This window comes from Mobula birostris, chromosome 7 (genome assembly GCF_030028105.1).
Source record: "Mobula birostris isolate sMobBir1 chromosome 7, sMobBir1.hap1, whole genome shotgun sequence".
In the NCBI taxonomy this organism is placed as follows: Eukaryota; Metazoa; Chordata; class Chondrichthyes; order Myliobatiformes; family Myliobatidae; genus Mobula; species Mobula birostris.
In genome coordinates, this window is record NC_092376.1 from 121,620,792 (window position 1) to 121,644,291 (window position 23,500).

Below are 23,500 nucleotides of genomic sequence, written 5' to 3' on the forward strand. Positions count from 1 at the left end.
ATAGACGTAGAGAGCAGTCAGGCTTTTAGGAATGGTCCAGAAACATCAAGAGGAATGACAGAAAAATAGGGAAATAGAATCCATTTCTCTACCTTTGATTTCTGCGTTGAATGATTCATTTGTCTGCGACTCATTGGTATGTCTTTTTACCTTATAGAAATTGTATCCGAGTTTTGGAAGTTCTTTGTGTTTTAGAAATTGTTTGTAACATTGGAAATCTTTGATAAGATAGAAATCGCCTGTGAGTTTTCAATGTGTTTTAAGAATTTTGTTTGGATTTAAATAGATATCACTAAAAATAAGTGAACTGTATTTAAACTATTTTGTGAGCTGAAAGTATCTCCTCCTTGATAGGGAGGAAAGACCCACCACTCAGATAGTAGATATTGGCAATTGCACTCACTGTGCAAGATAATCAGGGAAGTGAATTAGGTTTTGAAGAGTAGGTGGTTACAGTATAACCTCCCTTTAGTGAGGGTACCCGTAGCTATCTGTATCAGATAGGGCTTAAGGTCTTTGAGTTTAGAACTTCACAGTCAGAAACCCAATACCGTCACAATTTCACATGACAAGCTCACCTGTGGTTTGGATTGATAAGTAAATTTGTTTGAAAATATTAAACATGTGAAATTGCACATTGGTTTTAAGTGAAAAATTGTGACAATGATAGAAATGGAATGGAAAAGTGTTAAAGTATCTTGTCAAATGCGAGCCACAAATCCAATGCCAGTTTGCAATCCAGAGTAGTAGTGAAGGCCAGAGTTCCAAAGCAGAATTTGAAGCATGTGAGCAAGATTAGTGTAAGTTGGTGCTGTAGATAGAAACCATCCATCACACCTCTGTCAATTCATAAAATTAAACTGTTAGTAAAGTGCACATCTTAAAGCAGGATTGTTTACTAAATGCATTCTGATTTCTTTGTAGGAGGGAAGAATTCACAGTAAAAAGGCATAAAGATGATGATTACACAACATTGAAGCCCACGTAAATTGGATTTACATGGCAGTTACACCACCAGAAGTAATGGTAGAAAGCAGCAGGACCTTAAGTCAAAGGTATGATTTAATAGTCAGTGCTTTGGTGGTCAGCTGCAGATTGCTCAGTTATGGGTAAGAACACATATCCAGCTGAATTCAACTGAGTACAGAAAACTTGAAATACTAAAAATATGGGCCCTATGAGATAGCTAGTAAGGCAAAGCATTCAACAATTAGAGCTACCAGTGCTTGTAGCTAAAAACACTATTCAATAAACACCGATGGACAAAATCTGGACCAGAGAGTTCAAAGTTCAAAGTAAATTTATTATCAAAGTACATACAGTGCCTATAAAAAGTAATTCATCCTCCCCCCCCTTAGAAGTTTTTATGATTTATTGTTTTACAGCATTGAATCACAGTGGATTTAATTTGGCTTTTTTGATACCAATCAGCAGAAAAGAATCTTTCATGTCAACATGAAAACAAATTTCTACAAATTGGTCTAAATTTATCACAATTATTAAACATAAAATAATTGATTGCATAATTACTCACCCACTTCAAGTCAGTATTTAGCAGATGCACTTTTGGCAGCAATTACAGCCTTGAGTCTGTGTGGATAGGTCTCTATCAGCTTTGCACATCTGAACACTGCAACTCTTCCCCATTCTCTTTACAAAACTGCTCAAGCAGTTTCATATTAAAAGGGATGAATACTTGTACAGTCAATTATTTTGTGTTTTATATTTGTGATTAATTTAGATCATTTTGTTGGGATCAGTTTTCTCTTTGACATGAAAAAGTCTTTTTCTGTTGATCAGTGTCAAATAAAGCCAGATTAAATCCACTGTGATTCAATGTTGTAAAACAATAAAACATGAAAACTTCTGGGGAGGGGTGAATACTTTTTATAGACACTGTATATGTCACCATATACAACCTTGAGATTTGTTTTCTCACAGGCATACTCAATAAATCCATAATAAAAAAACTAACCATAACAGAATCAAGGAAAGACTGCATAATCTTGGGTGTTCAACCACTGTGCAAAAGGCAACAAACTGTGCAAGTACAAAAAGAAAGAATTAATAATAAATAAACAATATATATCGAGAACATGAGATGAAGAGTCCTTGAAATTGAGTCCATAGTTTGTGGGAATATTTCAATGATAGGAGTAAGTGAAGTTATCTCCTTTAGTTCAGGAGTCTGATGGTTGAGGGGTACTAACTGTTCCTGAACCTGGTGTTAAAGGTAGAGTTAATTAATAAAGGTAGAATGGAAAGACATGTTCAACATCGATGGTTTAAAATGAGTTATTCTGTAGAGAAGGTATGCAGCAATGTTCAAGCATTTCTATGTGTCCATTGCAGGTTGCAACAGCCATGTCTGTGTAAAACCTGGTGCAAATGCATTTGTCTATAAACCTAGACCTGTATCAAGTACATTGGAAAAACCAGGTGGAGTGAGTTGGAATTAAATAGAGTTGTAATGAAGATGAAAGGAGATGTTGTTCATTGAATAACAACAATTGTTCTAGTGCCCCAAGCAAACGTATCTCTTGGTCAACTATGTTCTGACTACAAATTGATACTTCACCCAGGCAGTTCATGATAGAAAGTACATTCATAATTGCACTACACATATGTACCTCCTGTACCTAATAAAGTGGGCATTGAGTGTATGCTTTTGGTCTTGTAACGTGTGGTTATTTGAATTACTACCACCTTCTTGTCAGCTTGAACCAGTCTGGCCATTCTCCTCTGATCTCTCATTAACAAGGCATTTTTTACCCCAGCTCTGCCACTCACAGATGTTACTTTGTTTTTGTGCACCATTCTCTTTAAACTTTAGAGAGTGCTGTGAGTGAAAATCTCAGGAGATCAGCATTTTCTGAAATAATCAACCCATCCTGACTGGCACCAACAATCATTCCACAGTCAAAATCACTTAGATCATATTTCTTCCCCATTCTGATGCATGGTCTGAAGAACAATAGAACTTCGTGACCATGTCTATATGTTTTTATGCATTGAGTTGCTATCACATGATTGGCTGATTAGATATTTGCATTAATAAGCAGATGTACAGGTGTACCTAATAAAGTGGCTACTGATTGTACATTACAGATATGTGTTGTACATTTGCAGAAACTGTACTGCTCTCCTCTCTTTAAAACAAAGTAATTCACATATTTGCATAATTACAGCTCTAAGTCCTTTGCAGGTTTCTAGCATTAAATCTTCTTCTTGACTTGATGATGTCACTTCATGACTCAATTCACAAATCTGTGTCATTTCTTCCACAGTTTTCATTGAATCAACTTCGGGAATGCATTCACAGAACTCTCCCCGCCTGATTTATTCTTTTAGTATGTGGTAGGAATTAAAATGATTTAGAAGCACAGTCATTATCTTGCCTTTTATTTTTTTCACCCGATATCTCTTTATTCTACATCAGTTATCACTCCACCATCCCAAAGTCGGATTTGTTGTTTGGTGTTAACTGTGATGAAACTGAGTAATTCTAAGCCAGGACATGAGAAAGTGGATCTCAGTTCTTTGATATTACAATATTGCAGCAAAAGTCCCAACATGGTGCACACTGAGAGAGACATGAGACTGCAGATACTGTGGTCTGGAGAAATAATCAAACTGCCAAGGAACTCAGTAGGTCAGTCAGCATCTGTAGAGGGAGAGGCCAGTCTCAGGCTGAAACATTGACCACTCCTCTGCATCCACAGATGCTACCTGACCCCCTGAGTTACTCCAGCAGTTTGTCTTTTGTGTATGACGTTTCGATCCATTTTGAGCTGCTATCAATGAGTACCTCAAAGTTGTTTATTCTCACAATTCATCAATGTGCAGTATACTCTTTGGCTGCTTCCAATTTAAACCACTTTTGAGTTGTTCAGCCCAAGAAAAACAATTGTCCTCTACAGTATATGTTTCTTTGTGTTTCCTGGCGTCTTCCTGCAGCTGGCTAAGCACATTCAATTTTCAAAGATTTTCTTACTGTACTTATAACTGTTCATGCAGTTTCTTAATTGCACTTCAATAGTTTGGTATTTTGCAAGCTTATTGTTAAAATATTTGGATGTGATTTCACACTGAAGGTTAATTTTGCGTATAAATTCAGGCCCTTATTGTTGACTTATCTACATTCAGTTATGCATTTTTCTGTGACAAACTTTGGTGAAAACTATCTCATGCCAACATCACACTAAGATCCTGCAAGGTATTTTTTTTAAATCAATTGTACTTTTTATAATCCACTGTCTGAGTGAAATATCACTTTGTAATTACCACATAGATGATCAACTTTCTCGTTTGCTTGGGGTATGTGGAGGCATAGTCATGGACTATATTCAAGACAAACCAGTAGGTTTGTTTTTAAACACTAGAAGAATGGTTAGTGTGAAAAGGGAACACCAAAATACAGGATCAGCCAAGATCATATTAAATGACAGAGCAGGCATGACGGGCTAAATGTCACACTCTAGCTTCTATTTCTTGGCTTCTTTCTTGAAATTTAGTATTATTTTACTGTAGAGAACAACAGTCGTTAAGTTTCATAGTAATTAAAACATGGAACATTGAGATGTTATGGTTTGAGTACATTTTATATAAATGCACGCATATTGATACTACTCATCCTGGACTGTAATGGGAAGGAATTGCAAGTTTGAATTCTAACAGGAATTTGAAAGCCAGTCTATAGTTACTTAGTCCTACACACTCAATTGTTATTCCTTTTTGCCATTGGAATAATATTGTCATGCTTTCTGAATGAAAAATGAAAGACCAGTGTCAAATATAAAGAAAAATTCCTGGAAATACGCTTAGCATGTTTTGTGAATCTCTATTGTCTTTTTTTTTGTCCTGAACTTACCTCCAAACAGAATATACAAGGTATTAGTATCTGATTTTTCTACAAGGTCAGATTCTTCCCTTCTGTTTTGATGCCTAAAGAAAAAACAAGAGCTAGGCAACAACTGTACAGTGAGAAAGAATAGATCTGTCACAGTAAGAGAAGCAAATATTAAACAAAAAATCTTGAAGTAGAATTGATTTATTCGGTCTCTATAAACACTGGTCATGGCCCACATAAATTTCAAACAGTCTTGTTCCCTAGCATATCTCCAGTGCTTGACTTGCTGAACAATACCAACTTGTATTTATATGACATATTTAAAATAATAAAACATTCAAGGTCCTGCTTTGGAAAATTTCATATCTTGCCACTTAAATGAAAAGACCAAAAGCTTGGTAATAAAAGGAGATTTTTAAGGAGCATCTTGAGAGAAGGGGTTAGAGAGATGGAATTATTTAGAGGGATATTCCAAAGCACATGACTTTGACAATGTCAATGTAGCCTTCATCCATTTGAATGAGTTTGCCACAAATGAAAACACAACAGAACAATTGATAACCTCAGTGCAAAAAGGTAAATAAAAACCCCTGGTTTTCGATTTCCTAACAAGAAGTCACCTACTCCTATAAAACATCAACTAAGAAACATAGTGATGGTTCACTGTTGCTCACAAGAGCTTAAAGCTGGAAGAGTTTGTTGGAGAACTATATAACTAACAGACCATAATCTCATGTATGCTTAGCATTAACGCATATGAATTTCTATCTCCATATCTCCTGACTTAAATTATTCAGCTAAAGCAATTTTCTAAGAGTCCAGGGACAGTATCTATAAGTTAGAATATCCATTTTTGCTTAATATGTGCTGAGTTTAACTTCTAGGGAAATTGAAGGGTCTGGAAAAAGAGTAGTGTAGTAAAATTTAATTTAGAAAGTAACTTGGGTAATTTGCATCCATTTTCTCTTAGGAAAACTACTATCTGCCTGATGGCTGCAGGATACCAAACTTGCAGCTGCTATGTCATTCCTGCGCTGACTGAGTCACTGCTTGTAAGTGCACTCTGCACAGCAGCCAACAGCAGTACAAGGTTATCATGGTGGGAATAGGAAAAGGTAGGGGAAAACATGTTTTTGTGATCTGTGGTAAATTCCTGTCAAACAAGCCCCCAGTTCATGGAGCTCATAATTCAGGCAGAACACACTGGATTGATCTCTGTCATGATACACTCTTAGAAGCAGTTTGCCCGACAAACACATGCTCTCTAGTGTTCAGTCAGGCCTGTACACCATAGTACATCATCAATGGGACAGCTGACACACTTTAAATTTACTATTGGTAGGTGCAGCAGAGCAGAACTTGTTCCTTCTTTTATTAGAAATGGAATGTGCTGTTCATAATTTATATATTTTATTCAAATCTCTGTGGGCCTGATATGATCAGCATGCACAGACACCAAGGCAAATCAGAGTTGGAAGTTCAATATCCCAATAGGTAGGGCTTCATAGGAAGTGAATGTAACCAAGCTAAGGCATAAATAAAACATTTTTAATGCACAGTTTACATATAGAACAGGGACAAATGGACCAATTTCTGAGCCAAGGTGACAAAAATATATAAGACCATGAGACATGGGAGCAGAATTAGGCCATTTGGACCACTGAGTCTGCTCCATCATTTCACCATGGCCGATCCGTTTCCCTCTCATCCCCAGTCTCTCGCCTTCTCCCCACATTATTCCATGCCCTGACAAGTCAAGAATCTATCAACCTCTGCCTTAAATATACACAATGACTTGACCTCCACAGCTGCCTGTGGTTACGAATTTCACAGATTTACCACTCTCTGGCTAAAGAAATTCCTCCTCACCTCCATTCTAAGTGGACATTCCTCTGTCCTGAGGCTGTCTCACACCTTATAATTAAGATATAAGAATGTCTTAAGTCATTATTTTTAAATTGCATATTAAAGTGATGTAGACACCTAAACTCAGCATTATCTGGTCAAGTGGGGCCCGTTGATCTGGAATTGGCTTCTCCTTGAAGAACAGCAATGGATAACTGATGACGGCATGTAGAGAACAGAAGAGGAGTGGTAGAGAGCACCACACTAAAAATAATCACAGCATTGAGTGCATTCGATTTCTGAGAATGGGGAAAGAACTGACAGGTGGAATATAGCATAAGGATCACAAGACTCCACACTCGAACATGCAGTGCTACAGCATTGCGAACAGTATGCAGTGTTCAATGCGATGAAAAGGCTCTCCTGGTTGAACCTACCTTGCTGAAATCTGGCCCAGTTGTCCTAAAATTTGTCCTGTTACAAAATGACCTTCTGCAGGCAAGTTGCTTTTGATCTTGAATGGAGACTTCACTCATCAATCACATAAATATAATCCTTACCTAATGATCACTACGCCATTGTCTCCAACACCACTTTGCCCAACTAACGAACATAATTCCTGGTTCCACCACTAATCTCCCACATCCTCTCTCAGGGAACAACAATATCCAACTACAGCCTTGACCTTAATTGATATCTTTTCTGTATGTTGTAATAACATAGCACTTAAAGGAAAACCCCTCACTCATGTAGGGCCAATTCATTACCATCTGATACCTTGGGATGTGGCCACTACTGAAATTGTGAACGTCAGTCCCACAACCACAACAGTCATTGGCACATTGTGCAGTATCCAATTAATAGCCCATTAGAGGCTCTGAGGAAATTCCAGACAGCAATGTTGTATGATAGTTTGTTGAATTATAATATTAATCCATTTGATACATCAGTTATAACGAATCTTTAAAATTAGTTCCTATCCATTTTCAGTGACAAATTTGTTCACTGTATTTTTGGGTAATGAAATAATTGAATTTCAGGAAAAGGAGGTTGTTCACTGATGGGTCAGACCTGAGTGACTGAATTAGCCTAATGTGTATTGTACCTTTTGGTTTCAGGGGTTCCCAACCTTGGGTCCACGGACACCTTGGTCAATGATAGGAGTCCATGGCATAAAAATGGTTGGGAACCCCTGACTAGATAACAAGAATCCATAAAATTGAAATTTTCAATTAATTTGCCTCAAAAATCTCAAACAATAAAGATTGGTATGAAGTAGTTGGGACAAATAAAACCATAAGCCTTATGAGCGGAATTAGGCTATTCAGTCCATCGAGTCTGCTCCACCATTCAATCATAGCTGATTTATTTTTCCTCTTAACCATATTTTCTTGCCATATCTCCATAATATTTTTACTAATCAGGAATATATCAACCTCCTTTTTAAATATACCCAATGACTTGGCCTCCACAGCCATCTGTGGCAATAAATTCCACAGATTCACCACTCTCTGGCTAAAGAAATTCCTCTTCATCTCTTTTTAAAGGAATATCCTTCTATCGTGAGGCTGTGCCTTCTGGTAGACTTCCCCACAATTTGAACCATCCTCTCCACATATACTCTACCCAGACCTTTCGATATTCAGTAGTTTCAATGAGATCCACCCCCCACCCCACTTCCTTCTAAACAGCATTGAGTTCAGGCCCAGAACTATACGTTAACCCTTTTCCTCCCAGGATCATTCTCGTAAACCCCCTCTAGACCCTCTCCAATGCCTTTTTTATCCATGGGACCCAAAACTGCTCTTAAGACTCCAGATACAGCCTGACCAATGCCTTATAAAGTGCTGCATATCCCATATGTTCAGGGAGGTGTACAAGATTTCTAACCTTTTGTGTAGATATGCTTCTTGTCACCGGCTGATTGGTTGCCTTTAATTTTAATGATTTGAACTTTTCTGGCATTTTGATAACAGAAGGAACTATCAGATGAGAAGCATTTTTAAATGCTGTTATCTTTTTTGTGGATTAAGTTCTCGCTGATCAAAGCCAGTAAATTCCTCTCAACTTTAATTAAACTAGTTGATACATTGACAAGGCTTATGTTAAAGTAAAACGGGGAAAAAAAGATAATCTGAGACAATAGGAAGGAAGATATGACCAGGACAACTATATTCTTAAAACAGATCTGTGCTTTCCACATCTATTCCAATTAATATATTGCAGAACTTGCAGCTAATAGAAACCGTTTTTTACCCAGACTACCAGCTGTAAAGACTTTTAAAATCAGGTTTGTACTGGTAATTTTATCTGCTCAATGAAAAACTAATATTACTTTCTCACTCTTTAGTTTTAATTTGCCATCATTAATAAAGCAATCCAAAATATGTTGTAATTTAAAGCCTATTTGAGGTAACATCTATCTTCAGATGCTTTTTTTCATGGGTCCATTCCCTGAGACCGCCCTAATGTTTTTCATCCCACCAGTTTCATTGATGCTGACACACTTCCAGCATCAATGATGAGTAATAATTTGTCCCACTTCATTCTCACTTTCCTTGAGTCATTTAGCCTCAGTTTCCATATGTATGCAGACATCACTTAGGCCCAGAAGTTCATATGAATAATGCCTCTTTTTCTTTTCTTGTTAATCAGTTTTATTTTGGAGTTTAACATGACTGCCAGTTTGGATCACTCTACTTTAGAGATTTGACTAAGATCTTCCTGTCACAAACCACCATTGCACATATGCGACTTCCTTCCTGACTCCTATGCATCTAAGGATGTCATACCTGTGCATTGCTCCTTGTAGAACATTGCTAGGGAGATTATTGTATTTTCTTCATACTATTGGGCACTTACAGGCAAACTAGTTTTAAAAACGACATAGCAATCTGGCAGAGCACTCAGGCTGTTTCACTAAACATTTCCTTATCCAACTCCTCCGTAATTGCATCATCTACCCATGTGGTCTTACCCATTACCCAGTATGCTCAGGCTTTGACCTGATCATTGATGTTTCATTGAGCAAATCAGGATGTACGGATCCCAGCCAAGGCATAGGCTGGCACTTGTGAACATTTCTCACCCATGACCCCCATTCCTCCCAGCACCATGACAGACCCAGGCATGGTTTCAGTTGCCGTATTTCCTTTCCCGAGCTCTAAAGCACCTCATACTGTCTGCAGTGTTCAGACTGCTGTTTGCAGCAGGGTCAAGGCCAAGAGGGACATTCGTGCCTGGACCCTACGCTTTTCTTTTGGTTAATCTCTTTGCCCCCTCCCCCCAAATAAAAACTTCGCTGTTCTCATTACATCATTAGGTCTTAGATTAAGCAAAAGTTCCACAATACCAATGTTGGATTTGGCTTCTGTTTTCATGAATCATTTGTGCTCATCTCCATCTTAAAACACCCTGACTTCACAATTGGGCTGAGCTAGGATATTCAACATTACCTTACTTGATCAAGAACTGATCATCATACCTCCACTACCATCCACGAGTAAAACATCATCCATTCGGCCCCACTACAATGCTATTATTTAGGCTTCTGTGTAAATTTGATTATGTGCCAGCCCTCCAGCACCAAAATCTGCAAATTCCAAAATCACCAAAATTCTGTTGCCTTACAAAATTCAACCCATAATATTAGCAGTGAAGAGATATTCTGTTTGCCAGGATTAGCATTTATACCCATTGGCTTCTTCAACCTAATGTGTTATCTCTGGTCTTCAATTCTGATTACCTTGTTTCTGTTTTTAACTCCTTCATCTCCTTCACTAATGGAGATGCTTACAACTATTTACTTTTAATTTCTCCTTACCCAAAGTCCTTCAGTTCTCTCTTTCTGATCTTTACAAGACACCTCAAACGTAAAGTTTACAAACCAACTGCACAGAATACAGATCAGGAACTGTATGTTCCGGTCAGAACGAAAGACAGGGATGGCAAGGTAAAAGAACCTTGACTGCGGCGATGAATTGCGTCAAGAAGAAAAAGTCAAAGTATGTAAAGCTTAGGAAGTTAGAATCAAACAAAGCCTTGGAGGATTATAAAGAAGCCAGAAAAGAACTGTAGAAGGGAAATGGGAAAGCCATGAAGGGCCATAAAAAGTCATTAGCAACTAAGATTAAAGAGAACCACAAGGCTTTCTATACAACAAATTTCACAACATATGCCAGTGATATTAAACCTGATTCTGATATACATCAAGAGCAAGAGAATAATTAGGGAGAAGATAGAACCACTCAAGGATAAAAGGGAGAACATTTGCTTGAATGCAGAGGATGTGGGCAAAGTCCTTAATCACCAGAATGTTGATAATATGGGTGAGGTACTTGATATCAGTATTTATCAAGTAGGATGTGGAAGATAGGGAGATCAGTGCCAAACATATTGATATGCTAGAGCATTACAAGGTAAAGAAGGAGGTAGTGTTGGGTCTCTTAAAGAGCATTAAGGTGGATAAGTACCCAGGGACTGATGCAGTATACCCCAGGTTATTGCAAGATGCAAGGCACGAGATTTCTGGGGCTTTCGCCAATATCTTCATGTCCTCTCTAGCCACAGACAAGGTCCCAGAGGACTGGTGAGTACAAAATATTGTTCTATTATTTAGGAAGGGAACCAGGGATAATCCTGGAAACTATAGACCAGTGAATCTCACGTCAGCAGTAGGGAAGTTACTGGCGAGAATTCATAGGGAGAGGATTTATGAGCATTTGGAGAACCATGGTCTAATTGGGGATAGCCAGCATGGCAAATCGTGTCTTACTAACTTGATTGAGTTTTTTGACAAGGTGACAAGGGTGATTGACGAAGGTAGAGCTATGGGTGTTGTCTATATGGACTTTAGTAAAGGGTTTGACAAGGTCCCTCGTAGGAAGCTCATCCAGAAGATTAAGATGCCTGGGGTCCACAGTGAATTAGCCATTTGGATTCAGAACTGGCTTGCCCATAGGAGACAGGGTATTGGTCAAAGGGACTTATTCAAGTTGGAGATCAGTGATTAGTGATGTTGCACAGGGATCTGTACTGGGACCACTGCTGTTTGTCATGTACAGTATGTAAATGACCTGGATGAAAATGAAATGGATGGGCTAATAAGTTTGAAGATAATATGAAGGTTGGTGGTATTGTGGATAGCATGGAAGACTGACAAAGAATACAGGAAGATATAGATCAGTTGCAGATATGGGCGGAAAAATGGCAGATGGAGTGTAACCCAGCCAAATGTGAAGTGTTGCAACTTAGTAGTCAAATGTAAAAAGGCAGTATGAGCAGAGGGATCTTCAAAGTTCAAAGTAAATTTATTATTAAAGTACCTATATGTCACCATATGCACACTTGGGATTTGTTTTCTTGCAAGCATACACAGTAAATTCAAGAAACGCAGTGGAATCAATGAAAGACTGCACCCAACAGGACAATCAATGTGCAAAAACAATAATAATAATAATAATAATAATAATAAATAAGCAATAAATATTGAGAACATTAGATGAAGTGAGTCCATAGGTTCTGAGAACGGTTCAGTGAGTCTGCTGGTTGAGGGGTAGTAACTGTCCCTGAACCTGGTGACGTGGGTCCTGAGGCTCCTGTGCCTTCTTCCTGATGGCAGCAGTGAGATTAGAGCGTGGCCTGGGTGGTGGGGGTGCTGGATGATGGATGCTGCTTTCCTGTGACTGCATTCCATGTCAATGTGCTCAATGGTTGGGAGGGCTTTACCCGTGATGGACTGGGGTAATCCACTACTTCTTGTAAGATTGTCCATTCAAAGGCATCAGCGTTCCATACCAGGTTGTGACTCAGCCAGTCAGTATACTTTCCACCACAGATCTATCGGAGTTTGTCTAAATTTTAGATTTCAGGCAAAATCTTCACAAACCTCTAAGGAAGTAAGGGTTCAAGTCCATAGCTCCCTGAAAGTGGCTACACAGGTTGATAGGTTGGTTAAAAAGGCATATAGTCATGTTCGCCTTTATTAGTTGAGGCATGGGGTTCAACAGTCAGGAAGCAATGTTGCAGTTTTATAAAAGTCTAGTTAGAGAGCATCTGGAGTATTGCATATAGTTCTAGCCACCCCATTATAGGAAGGATGTGAGGCTTTGGAGAGGGTGCAGAAGAGGTTCACCAGGATGCTGCCTGGATTCGAGTGCATGTGCTATCATGAAAATCTGGACGAGCTTGGGTTGTTTTCTCTGGAGTGGCAGAGGCTGAGGGAGATCGGATAAAGGTCTTTTAAGATGATGAGAGGCCTATATTGAGTAGGCAGACAGTATTTTTTCCGAGGGTTGAAATGTCTCATATCAGAGGACATGTGTTTGAAGCGAGGGGGTTTATTTCAAACGAGATGTGAGGGGCAAGTTTTCCCACACAGAGAGTGGTGGGTGCCTGGAATGCACTGCCTCTGGCGGTAGTGGAGGCAGATACACTGGGGACTTTTAGATAAGCACAATCATGTGAGGAAAATAGTATTAAAAGAACATTGTACAGGCAGAAGAGATTAGTTTAGTTGGCCATTTGATTACTAATCTAACTGCCTCAGCATAGCATCGTGGGCTAAAGAGCCCATTCCTGTTCTGTGCTGTTCTATGTTCTAACCTTCACATTCGAGCTGGCTATCAATTGTCAGCTCTCCCACAAGATCGTGGTGTCCAATCGTTTCCTCCTCCATGAAGTGACATTTATATAAGTTAACACCACCAAGTGAAATTGAGCAATTTCAACTGCTCAGTCGAGACCAAATGAACAGCTAACAGCAAGGAAGCTTCAACAATAAACAGAAGGTTTCACTTGTGCTGGTTACAAACAAATGAAGCATTCATCATTCATTGAAATATAAATCATATACAGAGGAATATTAAAAAGATTTGGAACAAAAGAATCTGCAGTACATTGACATTTTGCACATTTTCCAGAGTACTAAAATTTACAAAAAAAAACAATGAATAGGCCTCTTGTACTAAGATGAGGCCACCCTCAGGGTGGAGGAGCAACACCTTATATTGTCAGAGTGGCCTCTTCTTCTAGTCCCCAATCTGGCTTTTTACCTCTTCTTACCTGCCCATTCCTTCTCCCTGGGTCCCCTCCTCCTTCCCTTTCTCCTATGGCCCACTGTCCTCTCCTGCCAGATTTCTTCTTCTACATCCCTTTACCTGTCCTGCCCTCCTGTCATCACCTCTCACCTTCTAACCAGCCTCCTTCCCACCCCCCCCCCACCTTTTCATTCTGTAGCCTGCCACCCCCTTCCTTTCTAGTCCCGAAGAACGGTCTCAGCCTGAAACATCGACTGCTTATTCACTTCCATAGCTGCTGTTTGACCTGCTGAGTTCCTCCAGCACTTGGCATGTGCTGCTTTACATTTCCACCATCTGCAGACTTTCTCATGTTTATGGATAGGAAAATTTGGCACCCTGAAACACACCTCATTGCCCACAAAGATGATTCTCCAACTCAACAAATTCCAAGATTGTAGCAATGTGTGTTGGATTTCACCACTGGGTCTGATTAGTAATATATGCATGCCTGATTGTCTTCAAGAATGAAGGCAGCCTAGTGTCCAATTCCTCAGGATCAGCAGGAAGCAGACAGCAATCATAACCCAACTGTGTTCTGTCGATTGGTTATTTTTTAGTTCTATAATGAAAAGATATTTTAGCAGAAAACTCAAAACATTCTTTTAAAAAACTTGTTTAATGTAGTAAGTCTGAACACGAATCCTAAAAGGGGATCCAACATCTTTCACCTTCATGGATGGATCTCATCTCCAAATTTCGGGATTTACTCACATGAAAAATTTGGTAAAGTAAGAAAAAAAGATCCCAAGAAATTTGGTGTGGTTGGAAGCCCCGAACACAGACTCCACCACAGGTTTGCTCAGTGTTTGCAAGGTTAGATGAAGGACATCTAAAGCAGGCAATCAACGAAAGAGTCATCTCATCAGCCCTCCACAAGGCCAGGTGAATGTGCAATGGGTACAGCAGTCCCTTTCAATTCCAACAACTATCAACCCTTCAATGTGGCTGCAGCAAAGTTCTGTGAATCCCAACACTGAGAATACCTCTTCCACCCTTCACCACGCAAACTGCTGTGGTTCAAGAGTACCCACGTTTATCTTCTTCGGACAACTAGCAATTGGGAACAACAGTCTTGCCTACAGCACCAGATTGCAGGGATAGAATAATTGCTGGCTCTAGTTCAGATAGAATTGCCTTGTTAACATAAAGGGAACATCTCTCTATTTATTTCAGTCCTTTACCCTTGTAAAATGTAGCATGACATGTCCAGTGTGTTTCGGCCCAGGGTGAATGCTCTACGTACATGTGAAGTGCAGCCACAATGGAAGGCTTTTAAGTTGTTTCTCAAACTGCTGGTTCCTGTAGGATTACTGAGTTCAGAAACAGTTGAAAGAAATCCAGCTGAGACTCTGAGGATGTGAGTGCACACAGTACAAATGGGCAATGGTACAGCAGTGCTCATTTCTCTTTCCAAGAACAAGAGCAAGCTGCTTCCAGTGACTACTGCTTTAGTTATCTACAGATTTCCCTCTTCACAGTGAGCCCCCCCCAACCCCGGCTCCCTCTTTTGGGTGTTATTGAGCAAACTCCAGCTTATGTTCCTCAACCATTTTCAGCTGTGACTGTGCTCGCTCTGTGCGTCGTCGGTTGTGACCCCGCTCGCTCTGTGCGGGCCGCCCCCCCCCCCCCACCGTGACCCCGCTCACTCTGTGGCGCCCCCCTCCGTGACCCCGCTTGCTCTGTGGCATCCCCCCGCCGTGATCCCGCTCACTCTGTGGCATCCCCCCGCCGTGATCCCGCTCACTCTGTGGCACCCCCCCGTGACCCCGCTCGCTCTGTGGCGCCCCTCCGTGACCCCGCTCTCTCTGTGTAACTTCAGCCATGACTGATCCAGCTTCAACAACCCAGCTTCCACTTTCCATCAATCTTTCTGTGTAAATCTACTGCATGAACTCAAGTTCTCTCTGTTCCATTTCCCCGGGTGTTACCCCTCTCCTCCACTTTGAGCTTCATCGGGTGAAACTGAACTCTTTGAATCTCCTACGTAACACTAAATTTCACCCCCCTCAGAGTCCTAAATGCTACATACAAATACTAAAAAGTTGCACAAAAAAGAGTAATTTAAAATTACTTGATGTCGTGACCCCAGGACAGGACCTTTAGAAAATAAAATTAACAGAGCCTACTGCCCTCTAACAGAGGTTGTAAATTCACTAATTCCAAATGTATGTTTCAATATATCTTATTTTCTTTTTATATAACACCACTGTAGAACACTGAACCACACATTGCTCTGCGATGACACCGGTGCCAAGCTGTATTGGCCCTAGTGCCTTCCCTTGGACAACATCGGTGGCATGGAGAGGGGAGACTTGCAGCATGGGCAACTTCCGGTCTTCCATACAATCTTGCCCAGACCTACGCCCTGGAAATCTTCCAAGGCACAAATCCACTGTCTCACGAGACTAACGGATGCCTATTAAGAAACATAGAAAATAGGTGCAGGAGTAGGCCATTCGGCCCTTCGAGCCTGCACCGCCATTTATTATGATCATGGCTGATCATCCAACTCAGAACACCGCCCCAGCCTTCCCTCCATACCCCCTGACCCCCGTAGCCACAAGGGCCATATCTAACTCCCTCTTAAATATAGCCAATGAACTGGCCTCAACTGTTTCCTGTGGCAGAGAATTCCACAGATTCACCACTCTCTGTGTGAATAAGTTTTTCCTAATCTCGGTCCTAAAAGGCTTCCCCTCTATCCTCAAACTGTGACCCCTTGTTCTGGACTTCCCCAACATCGGGAACAATCTTCCTGCATCTAGCCTGTCCAATCCCTTTAGGATCTTATACGTTTCAATCAGATCCCCCCTCAATCTTCTAAATTCCAACGAGTACAAGCCCAGTTCATCCAGTCTTTCTTCATATGAAAGTCCTGCCATCCAGGAATCAATCTGGTGAACCCTCTCTGTACTCCCTCTATGGCAAGGATGTCTTTCCTCAGATTAGGGGACCAAAACTGCACACAATACTCCAGGTGTGGTCTCACCAAGGCCTTGTACAACTGCAGTAGTACCTCCCTGCTCCTGTACTCAAATCCTCTCGCTATAAATGCCAGCATACCATTCGCCTTTTTCACCGCCTGCTGTACCTGCATGCCCACTTTCAATGACTGGTGTATAATGACACCCAGGTCTCGTTGCACCTCCCCTTTTCCTAATCGGCCACCATTCAGATAATAACCTGTTTTCCTATTTTTGCCACCAAAGTGGATAACTTCACATTTATCCACATTAAATTGCATATGCCATGAATTTGCCCACTCACCCAACCTATCCAAGTCACCCTGCATCCTCTTAGCATCCTCCTCACAGCTAACACTGCCACCCAGCTTCGTGTCATCTGCAAACTTGGAGATGCTGCATTTAATTTCCTCATCCAAGTGATTAATATATATTGTAAACAACTGGGGTCCCAGCACTGAGCCTTGCGGTACCCCACTAGTCACCGCCTGCCATTCTGAAAAGGTCCCGTTTATTCCCACTCTTTGCTTCCTGTCTGCTAACCAACTCTCCACCCACACCAATACCTTACCCCCAATACCGTGTGCTTTAAGTTTGCACACTAATCTCCTGTGTGGGACCTTGTCAAAAGCCTTCTGAAAATCCAAATATACCACATCCACTGGTTCTCCTCTATCCACTCTACTAGTTACATCCTCAAAAAATTCTATGAGATTCGTCAGACATGATTTTCCTTTCACAAATCCATGCTGACTTTGTCCGATCATTTCACCGCTTTCCAAATGTGCTGTTATCACATCCTTGATAACTGACTCCAGCAGTTTCCCCACCACCGACGTTAGGCTAACCGGTCTATAATTCCCCGGTTTCTCTCTCCCTCCTTTTTTAAAAAGTGGAGTTACATTAGCCACCCTCCAATCCTCAGGAACTAGTCCAGAATTACTATTATTACCGTAGAACATTAGATATGCATACATTGGAAATGGCCTCCTTGTAAGTCTGTAGTAGGTTTGCAATCCTCACTGTACGATAACTGAAGCCATTGTTTAATGTGATTATGAAGCAAATTAATTTATATTGTAAGATCCCAGGAGTAACTGAAAACGTAATCCATTGAAATCCATAGAAAAATGGCCATTTTTGATAAAAGATAACCTTTCAACTGACTGATCAGCTTTTTTGTGTTTGTAGAATCATATTTATTTAACATTGCAAGAAAAAATGCTCTTGCAGGGACTCCTTCCAGGGCTTATATTTCTTGAATAAAAACAAAATGTTGGAAACATAACCCTTAGGTTCGGCCAGCACGTGTCCGTCTCGGGGAAGACGGCCTCTGGCCCCGCCAAACTGAGAAATCTTGTTTGTATGGATGCTGTGTGATGTGTTCCCCGGTTACAAATCCAAACCGCAAAATATCAGACAGTACACCATATGCAATTTAACAACTGAGCTTTATAAATCTTACTCCGACTATAGGGTTAGTAAAGAAAATAAAAAGAAAATGGGCTCATTTTAATGAAACAGTCTAATGAGCACAATGGAGCCCACGGATACATCCCATCGTCCCCCATCGACCTCTTCCAAGCGTCGCTGACGTTCGGACCCTCGCTCCTAGTCCACTCCCTCTGGCAGTCTACCAGCTCTCTCCATTCGTGTCTTCTCTCTTCATCTCTCCCCGGCAAAAGACTGCGAAATCCCTGCTCCCAGACCCACAAGAAAGAACAACATGCCTCCCATTGGCTAGCATACATTCCAAAGCCCCTGTTTTCTCTAGTCATAACCCAAACATTACTGCTACAGAGAAACCATTTTCTTAGCAGTGAAACATTACAGAGAGGCCGTTACATTCGCAGTGAAACCTTACAGCATGTTACAGAAATATCCTGAAAGTCAGGCAGCAATCTTAAAGAGAAGAACAGAGTTAACCTTTCAAGTTAATGAAGCTTTTAACTCAGCTGCTGATATACTGAACCAAAACCAAAGCTTGTCATTTTGACAAGAACTAACTTTCAGTTTCTACCAGAAATGTTCAGTTAATGAAGCGCTACTGGTAGAAATAGTTACACAAATGCATGTTATCTGTAATTGATTATTGTAGCCTTTTTGTTTCTCTTAATTAACTGAATGTTAAACTTATTGAAAATACATTTCTGACATTCATAGAAAGTATCTCCAAATATTAACGCAGTGATGTTTTAGACCTGTCTCCATATTGTACTCCTTCTCATTATCATTCCTGCAGAATGTTTGAATTTATTTATAATATACTTACAACTTTATTACATATACAGAATTTATAATTATGTAACATTAAGGAATTAATTTACAATGATGACACAAATGTTGGGTGTGTTGTGGATAGTGTAGAGGTCTGTCAGAGGTTACAAGGAGACATTAATATGATGCAAAACTGGGCTGAGAAGTGGCAGATGGAGTTCAACCCAGATAAGTGTGAGGTGGTTCATTTTGATAGGTCAAATATGATGGCAGAATATAGTATTAATGGTAAGACTGTTGGCAGTGTGGAGGATCAGAGGGATCTTGGGGTCCGAGTCCATATGACACTCAAAGCTGCTGTGCAGGTTGATTCTGTGGTTAAGAAGGCATATGGTGCATTGGCCTTCATCAATCGTGGGATTCAGTTAAGAGCTGAGATATAATGTTGCAGCTATATAGGACTCTAGTCAGACCACACTTGGAGTACTGTGCTCAATCCTGGTCGCCTCACTATAGGAAGGATGTGGAAACCATCCAGAGGATATTTACAAGGATGTTGCCTGGATTGGGGAGCATGCCTTATGAGCATAGGTTGAGTGAACTCGGCCTTTTCTCCTTGGAGCGACGGAGGATGAGAGGTGACTTGACAGAGGTGTACAAGATAATGAGAGGCATTGGTCGTGTGGATAGTCAGAGGCTAGGGCTGAAATAGTTAGCACAAGGGGCATAGTTTTAAGGTGCTTGGAAGTAGGTACAGAGGAGATGTCAGGTGTAAGTTTTTTACTCAGAGAGTGGAGAGTGCATGAAATGGGCTGCTGGCAGCGGTGGTGGAGTTGGAAACTATAGGGTCTTTTAAGAGACTCCTGGATGGCTACATGGAGCTTAGAAGAATAGAAGGCTATGGGTAAAGCTTAGGTAGTTCTAAGGTAGGGACATGTTCGGCACAGCTTTGTGAGCCAAAGGGCCTGTATTGTGCTGAATGTTTTCTATGTTTCTATGTTTCTATGAGAAAGAATACTTATATTACCTATTTAATAAAGGGGTACCAGGTTTTCTCAAGAAAACAAAAACATGTATCACTTCTGAAATGCATTTATCTATCAAATGGCTGAAGAAACAGTAAAAAAAAATTACCTCTCACCCAAGGTAAATGAAAGTTGCCGCCTTGATAACCGCTTGCAGTAACTGCAGAGACTCTACATTTTGAAACATCAGATAAGGTCAGCAATAATCAGAGCTGTGATGGTTATCACAGTTGATTTGCCTGAAGATACTCAGTTGTAATGCATAAACATGAATAAAGTACACAAGGAGCCCAGTGACCATGGCAACCTTAAGAATTGTTGTTTTCAAAGAGGAGGGGAGAAAACTGATGCAGTCTTTCTTTCCCTCACCCCACCCCACCCCAAAGTACTTTTTCAACAAACATCTGCAGGAAAAAATAAACTACAAACCCATTCAGATTCAGAACTTCATTTTTTAATAGAATTGACAGCATTGTTAACATACTCTGTTCATCCAATGGACTGAATCATTAAATAATTCTGCATTAAACTGCACAGAATACATTAAAATATTTCTACTGCATACAGAGCCTATCTGATATTTTTCTTTATACTGTGCTGTATTTCTCCTGAAGAGCAAATAACACAATTTATATTTACAAATTATCGAGCTATAGAATAGATTAAGTGTTCCACAGGACCCATGTACTGATAGGATTGTACAATTTTTAAAAACATTGTTTTTATTTTGTTTTGTGCAGGTGGAAGTATTGAGTTATGAATGGTAATTGTGTATGAGCGGTAACTTTCAGGGACTAGGATAACATGCCAAAAGTGGAGTAATAAAAATTGAAAATATTGGAAACTCATGTATGTTTGATTATCATTTGCCAGGAGTAATGACAGATTAATATTTGGCAAACACAAGGTACACCCATCTATTTTCTGTGTTTTCTTGAGACTTACAATATTTGTCTTTTTTTTACTTTGTATTATATTTGTGTATTAGAGGGAACCTCTCAAATTGTATCTTACAAGGCAGTGGAAAGTGAAGATGAACGGCCACACTTTCGGTACTGTTCAGCTGACGTTCCCCAACCATATCGCAGCCACCACCCTGCGACCAGACATTGTCCTAGTGTCTGAGTCTACTAAGCAAGTGGTGCTGCTGGAGCTGATAGTCCCATGGGAAGATAGCTTGGAAGAGGTCTTTGAAAGGAAGCTCTCCAAGTATGCAAGACTGGTCAGCAACTGTCAGCAAGCTGGATGGAGAGCGAGGTGTCTCCCAGTGGAAGTTGGTTGTAGGGGATTCGCAGCCTGTTCCTTAGTTAGAGCCTTCAGCATTTTGGGCATCGAGGGAGCGAGGAAGAGGAGAGCCATCCGCAGTACCACCGATGCGGCAGAGAGGGCCTCAAGATGGCTGTGGCTCAAAAGAGGGGAGCCATGGAGTCATAAGTAGCTAGCCACCTGGACACAGGCTGGAGTCTGATCAGCCCCGGCTGGGTCACCTGGAGGAGGTTGTATGATGTTGAAAGACCCGAAACACCCGATGATTCCAGGAACATCACTGAAGATGTGTCCAGAAGCATCAGTATACACAGCTGAAGCATAAGGGAGACTTCTCTATGAGGCCCTGAGTCATTATTATTTCCTCTTCAAAACTGGTAGAGGAAGTTTATTTGGGGATTTGCTGGGGAATACAATTTAAGCACAGAAGAAAGGTCAGTGTGTTATTGTGTTCTAGAAACTGCTGGACTCTATGCTTGCAACATTTCAGTAGCAACACCTCACATTAACTTGTCACCTTTAATGTAGAAAAGTATTCCAGGGCATTTCACATGGACATCACAAATGGACAAAATATGAAAACAAAGATGTCCATTTATAAAGCAGTAGATATAACCACATGATGTCCTAAAATATTTTACATCCAGAGTTTTCTTTAAAGTATTGCCACTTCTATAGTGTAGGAAATGGCAATAATTTCTGCTTTATAAGACCTTAATAAGGTTGTTCCACAGGAGAGGTGGCAAAGGATTGGAGCATAGCTAATGTGTTCCATTGTTTAAGAAAAGCTCCAAAAATAAGTCAGGACATTATAGAGTGGTGAGCCGAGCATCAATTATGGGAAAGTTAGGCATCCGTTAGTCTCGAGAGACCATGGATTTGCGCCTTGGAAGGTTTCCAGGGCGTGGGCCTGGGTAAGGTTGTATGGAAGACCAGCAGTTGCTTATGCTGCAAGTCTCCCCTCTCCACGCCATCGATGTTGTCTAAGGGAAGGGCATTGGGACCCACACAGCTTGGTACTGGTGACGTCACAGAGCAATGTGTGGTTAAGTGCCTTGCTCAAGGACACAACACGCTGCCTCAGCCAAGGCTCGAACTAGTGACATTCAGATCACTAGGCGAATGCCTTAACCACTTGGCCACACGCCAACGTGCCAATGGGAAAGTTATTGTAAGGTATTCTAAGGGACTGGATATATAAGTATTTGGATAGACAGGGACTGACTAGGGATAGTCAACATGGCTTTGTGCGTGGGAGGTCATATCTAACCAATCATAGAGTTTTTCGAGGGAGTTACCAGGAGTGGAGTAGAACAGAGGGATCTGGGAATACAGATCCATAATTCCTTGAAAGTGATGTCACAAGTATATAGGGTCATAAAGTGAGCTTTTGACGCATTGGCCTTCATAAATTGAGCTTTGAGTACAGGAGTTGGTATATTGTGTTGAGGTTATATAAGACGTTGGTGAAACCTAATTTGGCGTATTGTGTGCAGTCCAGGTCACCTACCTACAGGAAAGATATCAATAAGATTGAAAGAATGCAGAGAAAATTTACAGAGATGTTGCCAGGACTTAAGGACGTGAGTTACAGGGAAAGATTGAATATTCCCTGGAGCCTAGGATGGGGTAAATGCAATTCAGTTCCATTGAGGTTGGGTGAGACTAAAACTAGACATCATGGGCTAAGGGTGAAAGATGAAATGTTTAAGGAGAACACAAGGGGGAACTTCTTCACTCAGCGGGTAATGAGAGTGTGGATTGAACTGCCAGCAAAAGTGGTGGATGTGGGTTCAATTTCAACATTTAAATTAAATTTGGTTAGGTACGTGGATGGGAGAGATATAGAGGGCTATGGTCAGGTGCAGGTCGATGGGACTAGGAAGTTTAGTAGTCTAGCACGCACTAGATGAGTCGAGGGGCCTGTAGTGTTCTCTGACTCTACAACTATAACAAAATAGGAATGCAGAAAAGATCATCTTTTTCCTCCCAAATGATAATTAAGGCAAAATTATCACCTGGGAACTGGGCCTTGATTGACCATTCCACCTGAATCTTACACTCTCTCAGTAAGCTACTCGATGCTGCAGGATTTGTATGCATGGTAGACATTGGGTCCTTAAGGAAATGAAAGACCAGAGCTAGTATTCTTTATTGCCCTTCTCTCCTCGTCCTCTCCACTTCTGAAAACTAATCTCCTCTCTTTGCCATTTCTGACAAGGATAATTGCTGCCTATTTTCTGGTTAATTTCAGAA

General features: G+C 40.6%; 1 protein-coding gene across 3 annotated transcripts in view; it reads left to right on the forward strand.

Moving 5' to 3' along the window:
- LOC140200406 (gastrotropin-like) overlaps positions 1–23,500 on the forward strand; it is a 192,784-nt gene that overhangs the window by 76,262 nt on the left and 93,022 nt on the right. For all 3 annotated transcript variants that reach the window (XM_072263688.1, XM_072263687.1, XM_072263689.1), the window contains one exon: positions 925–1,055. In XM_072263688.1, the coding sequence (XP_072119789.1) occupies positions 1,000–1,055 (56 nt within the window). In that variant the 5' untranslated portion in view covers positions 925–999. The remainder of the gene's footprint in view (positions 1–924; positions 1,056–23,500) is intronic.